The 6,751-nt window shown below is 41.9% G+C and overlaps 1 protein-coding gene across 1 annotated transcript; it reads right to left on the bottom strand.

Moving 5' to 3' along the window:
- Positions 1-1,706: 1,706 nt before the first annotated feature.
- On the bottom strand, positions 1,707-5,364 carry higd1a (HIG1 hypoxia inducible domain family, member 1A). The gene is made up of 4 exons (XM_060926664.1): positions 5,285-5,364; positions 4,372-4,460; positions 2,684-2,818; positions 1,707-2,502 (listed from the first exon to the last, which is right to left on the bottom strand). The coding sequence occupies exons 2-4, from the start codon at positions 4,448-4,450 to the stop codon at positions 2,414-2,416; spliced, it is 303 nt and encodes a 100-aa protein (XP_060782647.1). The 5' UTR covers positions 4,451-4,460; positions 5,285-5,364; the 3' UTR covers positions 1,707-2,413.
- Between the last annotated feature and the right edge of the window lie 1,387 nt (positions 5,365-6,751).

Here is a 6,751-nt window from a genome sequence, read left to right as displayed (position 1 = left end):
GAGGGCATTTCCAGTAGATTTTGGAGATGGATCTGGCAACCAACTGGGTGTTAAATAATGACATGTCTTACCTTCATTCATGTTTCTAAGACTCTCTGTATGCAATACAACTCAGGAATCTCATCTCATCTCATTATCTCTAGCCGCTTTATCCTTCTACAGGGTCGCAGGCAAGCTGGAGCCTATCCCAGCTGACTACGGGCGAAAGGCGGGATACACCCTGGACAAGTCGCCAGGTCATCACAGGGCTGACACATAGACACAGACAACCATTCACACTCACATTCACACCTACGGTCAATTTAGAGTCACCAGTTAACCTAACCTGCATGTCTTTGGACTGTGGGGGAAACCGGAGCACCCGGAGGAAACCCACGCGGACACGGGGAGAACATGCAAACTCCACACAGAAAGGCCCTCGCCAGCCCCGGGGCTCGAACCCAGGACCTTCTTGCTGTGAGGCAACAGTACACCACCGTGCCGCCCAACTCAGGAATAGTTTGTCAAATGCAAAAAATTATATATGTTGGTACAATACATTTTTGGCAAAAAAAAAGTTTGTCAGTTTCCTGTATTGGATGGAACTGGGGTGATTTCTTGATAATTATTTAATTTCTGTGAACAAAATTTATTCTGTTCTGAGGTGAGGGTTATGTGTGCTTGGTTTATTTACCTCACGGTTGGCATGCGTTTTGTAACTGTCTACAATATTATTAGTTCTTAAAAAGAAATGTAGAAATGTTACCGAGTTCACCAGGTAGTTAAACTCAGCTCATTCAAACAAAGCAGACAGCTAAAAACAGCCACCAAATCCACAAAGCTTTCATCAAACTCTCAGAGACCACACCAAGTCATAATACTGACCTGCTATAATTCAGTCGGTAATTCAATCAGATCACTCTTGTCTTTTCAGTTTATGGGAAACAAAACCTAATCTAGACTATTTAAAACCATCATGGTGCTAGCATGCTCCTTTAGCTAACAGGAACATTTATATGTAGACTCTGATAATCAGATGATCTCATGTAATATTGATCATTTTATAAAGAAATGTCAACATATCTGACCTCAAGGCAATGTTAACGTTAACATGTTCATGTTTTGTTATTGCTGTTGTCCATTTTCGGTTCTTCATTCAATGAAGTGTTTTTCTTGTTTAATTGTGTTTTGGATTTATTAAAACATGCATTTTTATTTACGTCCCGATGTTTTTAGAATCTTCACAGGAAAAAAAATACATTTCCTTATCTTTTTGACCAATGACAGTTGAATTGGACTTCAGTCTTGTTTGTTGATGTAAATATTATTCTAAAAAGTTATAACAAAGAAATAAAAGCCCTTTACCCTGTGGGGGTAAGAGAGTCCAGGAATTTGTGATCAGTAAGCAGGTGAATGTGAACGTGAGAACCATGATTTGGAGTCCATGGCAGCTATTATTATTATTACTGATTGTGAACCATCACTTTACCTCTGTGATTCTGAGTCATGAGCAGTCAGACAACGTTGGTGGACATTTGTTGGAAACGAATACGATTTGCACCTGTTTGGTGCAGAACGCCGAACGATCAGGGCGTCTTTTCACTTGTGGATGTCGCCACATTTGCAAGTTAAACTTTTGAAGATGTACTGTACTTCCTGGTGGTAATGAACTTTAGTCCGAGGCCACGTGCCTCGTGAAACACATCTCAGTTCTGTATCACACGTCATAACCATTCATAGTTTATTAGCAAAGATGTGTACAGGGTGTATTTTATTCTCCAAATGTTCCTTAAAAGTAGTTTCTCATTAACCAACAGGATATACAAACACAATGAGCAAAAATATTCATCTCAATCTCACACATACACACTTAGGAACGCTGAATCAGGACTAGCAGTGATGCTTTTATGTTTTGCTTTTCGAGAGCTGGGTTCTTTAAAAGTGCTATGGCTTGAGAGGAACGTTACTGCAGATGGATGCTGATGGTTTCTTAAGGCAGAGCCAGTGGAACACACACACACAATGATGATATCATAACACACAGCAATGTTTTTGTTCAGAAATTGAGGCACGTTTCAGGTGAGAAGACTCAGATAAAACATTTCACTCTTCTGTTCTCATTCGGCTTCACCTGGAGCATCTCTACACCTCCATCATCATTAAATCCACACCACTGTGCAACTTGGACCCACCCCACATCCATGTGCAGTACTTTACAGAACAGTAACCTCTCCTGTTGATGTTTAACTTGTGTGTCCTGGCCTGTGGTTCTGGAAATGTAAGTATTATAAAATATAAACTCTATAAATTATATATTTTCTAAAGATAAATAACCAAGTGACATCTGAATAAGAATGTGAGTTATCTTCAGGACACCAGGGTGCAAAACTAAAACTGAATTAAAGTAAAGTCAGTCTTGGTGCTGTTGCTGTGATCAGTTGTTCTCGTGCGCTTTCTGTTCCAGTGCTCGCTGGGCTTCAGCCGGCTTCAGAACATACTCCTTATACATGGAGTACACCACACCTGCAACGACAGCACAGACTGATACACACCGATACTTATGATCATACCGTTAACATGGACAGACGGTGATGTCACCACGACAATCTGAATGTCTCTGGAGCACTGTATCAGGAACGTGGTGTATTGTTCCTATTTCAGACAGTGTTAATGTGTGTGTTCAGGTTCTTGTGTAGAACCGTACCTAAGGTCATGGCTCCCACCACAAAGCCCTGTGCTGCCACACGCATGTGGATCAGGTGCACCGACATCTTCATACTGCCCCTGTGCTTCATCTTATACAGCCTGTGGGCCACAATGGCAAAGAACCCAGCCATCCCTGTGGACACAACAACACTAATGTCATCACTGTTGTCATTATCATCATCACTGTCATCATCGCCAGTACTGTCATTCCTATCTGTGGTTGGTAGAAGAGAGCAACTGGACTTGCTTGAAGACGTTTCACCTCTCATCCGAAAGGCTTCCTCAGTTCTGTCTGACTAATAGGGAGTATCCAGTATTTATCCTCTCATGGATCATCATAGAATCAGAATTCTGATGGCTACATTATAGGTGGCTGATAAAAGATGTCTTAGACACCCACCTCTGTTCAGTGATGGTCGTTCCAGGTTGACAAAAATGAACGATCCTCTCTGGCTAAGATGTCTGCCAGTTTTCTGGAAGTCCTCTCATACTCCCGCACCAGTCGAAGGGAACTCATCCCAAAGTGCGTAGAAACATATCTGTGAAGATTCTCAGTCATCCAGGTACATAGTAATCTGTGGTTTGTAGAAGAGAGCAACTGGACTTGCTCTCTTCTACCAACCAGAGTATCAGAAAACTCTGGTGAAAGGTGAAACGTTTTCAAGAATCTTCAACCAGAGTATCAGAAAACTGGTAGACATTTCAGCCAGAGAGGATCGTTCATTTTTGTCAACCTGGAACGGCCATCACTGAACAGAGGTGGGTGTCTAAGACATCTTTTATCAGCCACCTACAATGCAGCCATCAGAATTCTGATTCTATGATGATCCATGAGAGGATAAATACTGGATACTCCCTATTAGTCAGACAGAACTGAGGAAGCCTTTCGGATGAGAGGCGAAACGTCTTCAAGAATCTTCAAGCAAATCCAGTTGCTCTCTTCTATCAACCACAGATTACTATGTACCTGGATGACTGAGAATCTTCACAGACATGTCATTACTATCACAATCATCATCACCATCACCACTGTCACCATCACCAATACTGTCATTACTATCACAATCATCATCTTTGTCGTTATCACAGTCACCAATACTGTCATGACCATCACAATCATCATCTTTGTCAGCATCACCAACACTGTCATTACCATCACCGTCATAATCAGCAATACTGTCATTAAGATCACTGTCATCACCATCACCAATACTGTCATTACCATCACCATCATGTCATCACATCACCATCATTACCATCACTGTCACCATCATCATGGTCATCATCAGCAATACTGTCATTACCATCACTGTCATCACCGTCATCATCATCACTGTAATCCCCATGTTCATCATCCCTATCACCAATACTGTCATTACCATCACCACCACCACCACCATTAGTGCTGAAATCACCACCATCATTACCTTCACCATCATTATTACAGTCATAATCATCGTAATCCTCATCACATCATCAATGTCATCACAATCATCACCCCTTTCAGTCCATCATCTTCAACATCACCACCACAGGAGGCAATGTTTTGAAGTTCCTGCTGTGTTCCACACCCAGTTTTAACATGTTTATATTTCTGTGAGTGGAGTATCGTGGTATATCACTGACTCTCAACACCCTGCTGTGTGACACTGAATAAAACACATCCAGAGTCGAGTGTAATCTCACCGACGGGGACGAACGGGTTCTCCTTGGCCTTCCTGAGGAACTTGGATCCCTCGGACTCATCATAAGATACAAAGGACATCTTGGTGGAACTGAAAGGAGACACATTAAGTCTTAGATTGAATGAACACTGTTAAATACTCCTACGCTACAGTCAGATACCATGGAACAAAGTGAAGCGCAGAACTTCCTGGATTGTGTAAGTGTTTAAAAAAAAAAAAAATCACGTCTTTCCTGGTGTCCAGGTGACAAACAACGACATCTGATCTGATTCATCATTTCATCAGACACCAGGAAGTGTTCAGCGTCAGTACAAAACACTGTGGGTGCGTTTTACAGGAAGGTATGTGTGATGTAATGAAGCAGAGACACAATTACTACCCTGAGGTTCTCCAGTGTTTTACTCCTTTAATACCACAGCAACCATCACCACTTCTTACCTTTATTACAGAACTGACTGTTACAAAGCACTGACACTGGAGACTCCTCTCACAACTGTTCATCATCTCACAGCTGCTGTTAGAGAGAATTAATCAACTACTAACTGGAGAATTAATCACTAATCTTCTGGAATTATTTTGAGGAAATTAATTATCTTTGATGAAGGTCAAAAAGCTGAAACCTCTCTAACACCATCCTGGTGATTCTGTTATTTATTTAGATTACTGAAATTAAACCAGTCATGTGTATCATTTAAAATAAAAGTCTGGCTAGTTAAAGGTTAATCCAGTCAGACTGTTAGCATGATGGCTAACCGGAAGTACAGAGCTGACTGACTGATTTCTCTTTCTAATTTAAAAATATATATATTTTACGGACCAACTTGGCGAAAAAGTTCTTTCAGGGAAAATTAAGCAGTCTATAAATAAAGTTATCTGCCGCATTAAAGGTAAAAAATTACTGAAATAGTCCCGACCTTTGCTGAGATGTTTCCCTCCACAGAGCTGCTCCGGTTACCGGCTTTTCCTCCTCAGCATGAGGGCACGCAAGGGAGTGACGTCATTACGTACAGGATAAGAATGACGCACATAATCCGTGACAGCGGTGCATTCAAGAGCGCTGGGATTGTGGGTGTTTAGGAGTTGTTAAACTTTAAAGTGCATATTCTGGACCAATTTCTTTCTTTCTTTTTTTTTTAATATGAAAGTATGTCTCTTTACACACTCATCCAGAAGGGTAATTTTGCACAAGGCCATCTGTCTACAGCAGAAAAAAATAAAATAAAACCGTACTTGAGGGCGGCACGGTGGTGTAGTGGTTAGCGCTGTCGCCTCACAGCAAGAAGGTCCGGGTTCGAGCCCCGTGGCCGGCAAGGGCCTTTCTGTGCGGAGTGTGCATGTTCTCCCCGTGTCCGCGTGGGTTTCCTCCGGGTGCTCCGGTTTCCCCCACAGTCCAAAGACATGCAGGTTAGGTTAACTGGTGACTCTAAATTGACCGTAGGTGTGAATGGTTGTCTGTGTCTATGTGTCAGCCCTGTGATGACCTGGCGACTTGTCCAGGGTGTACCCCGCCTTTCGCCCGTAGTCAGCTGGGATAGGCTCCAGCTTGCCTGCGACCCTGTAGAAGGATAAAGCGGCTAGAGATAATGAGATGAATGAACCATACTTGCCAACTTTTCAAAATTCTCATGGGGGAGAAAAGTGCGTGAACGACATTTTCAGTTGGACGAGGGTCTGATGCGCGGTTGAAACGATAAAAACAGTGGATCCCAATGAATTACAAACCATTTGAAATTTATACAATTAAAGAGTTTTTGAATTGTTGATATTGTTCTATCAGTTACTATAGGCTATGGGATTCATGTATCAGGCATGAGAGAAAAGAAGAAACCTTTATTTTTCACCTCAGAGTGAAAAATCTGAAATAATACTCTTGTGTTGAATTTTAATATAATAACAATGAAAGGGAAGTCTTAAGTCAGATTTTTAGCTGAAAAATCTAGCAGAAAATTTAGCAGAAAAAAATAAAATAACAAAACCATACTTGCCAACTTTTCAAAATTCTCATGGGAGAGAAAAGTGCGTGAACAACATTTTCAATTGGCCAAGGGTACGATGCGCAGTTGAAACGATAAAAACAGTGGATCTCAATTAATTACAAACCATTTGAAATGTATACAATTAAAGACTTTTTGAATTGTTGATATTGTTCTATCAGTTACTATAGGCTATGGGCGGCACGGTGGTGTAGTGGTTAGCACTGTTGCCTCACAGCAAGAAGGTTCCGGGTTCGAACCCAGTGGCCGGTGAGGGCCTTTCTGTGCGGAGTTTGCATGTTCTCCCCGTGTCTGTGTGGGTTTCCTCCGGGTGCTCCGGTTTCCCCCACAGTCCAAAGACATGCAGTTAGGTTGACGTGGGGTGGCCTTGAGCGAGGTACCGAACCC

Source organism: Neoarius graeffei, chromosome 1, assembly GCF_027579695.1.
Source record: "Neoarius graeffei isolate fNeoGra1 chromosome 1, fNeoGra1.pri, whole genome shotgun sequence".
NCBI lineage: Eukaryota > Metazoa > Chordata > Actinopteri > Siluriformes > Ariidae > Neoarius > Neoarius graeffei.
The sequence above is the reverse complement of the archived record's forward strand: the minus strand, read 5'-3'. Positions and strand labels throughout refer to the sequence as shown.

What these genes read in the sequence shown, in the direction of transcription:
- higd1a (XM_060926664.1), bottom strand. Translation starts at nt 4,450, where the DNA reads ATGTCCTTTGTATCTTATGATGAGTCCGAGGGATCCAAGTTCCTCAGG. An exon ending in GAACCCGTTCGTCCCCGTCG is followed by an intron (nt 2,819 to 4,371) that starts GTGAGATTACAC and finishes TTGTGTCCACAG; the next exon opens with GGATGGCTGGGTTCTTTGCC. An exon ending in GGTGGGAGCCATGACCTTAG is followed by an intron (nt 2,503 to 2,683) that starts GTACGGTTCTAC and finishes CTGTCGTTGCAG; the next exon opens with GTGTGGTGTACTCCATGTAT.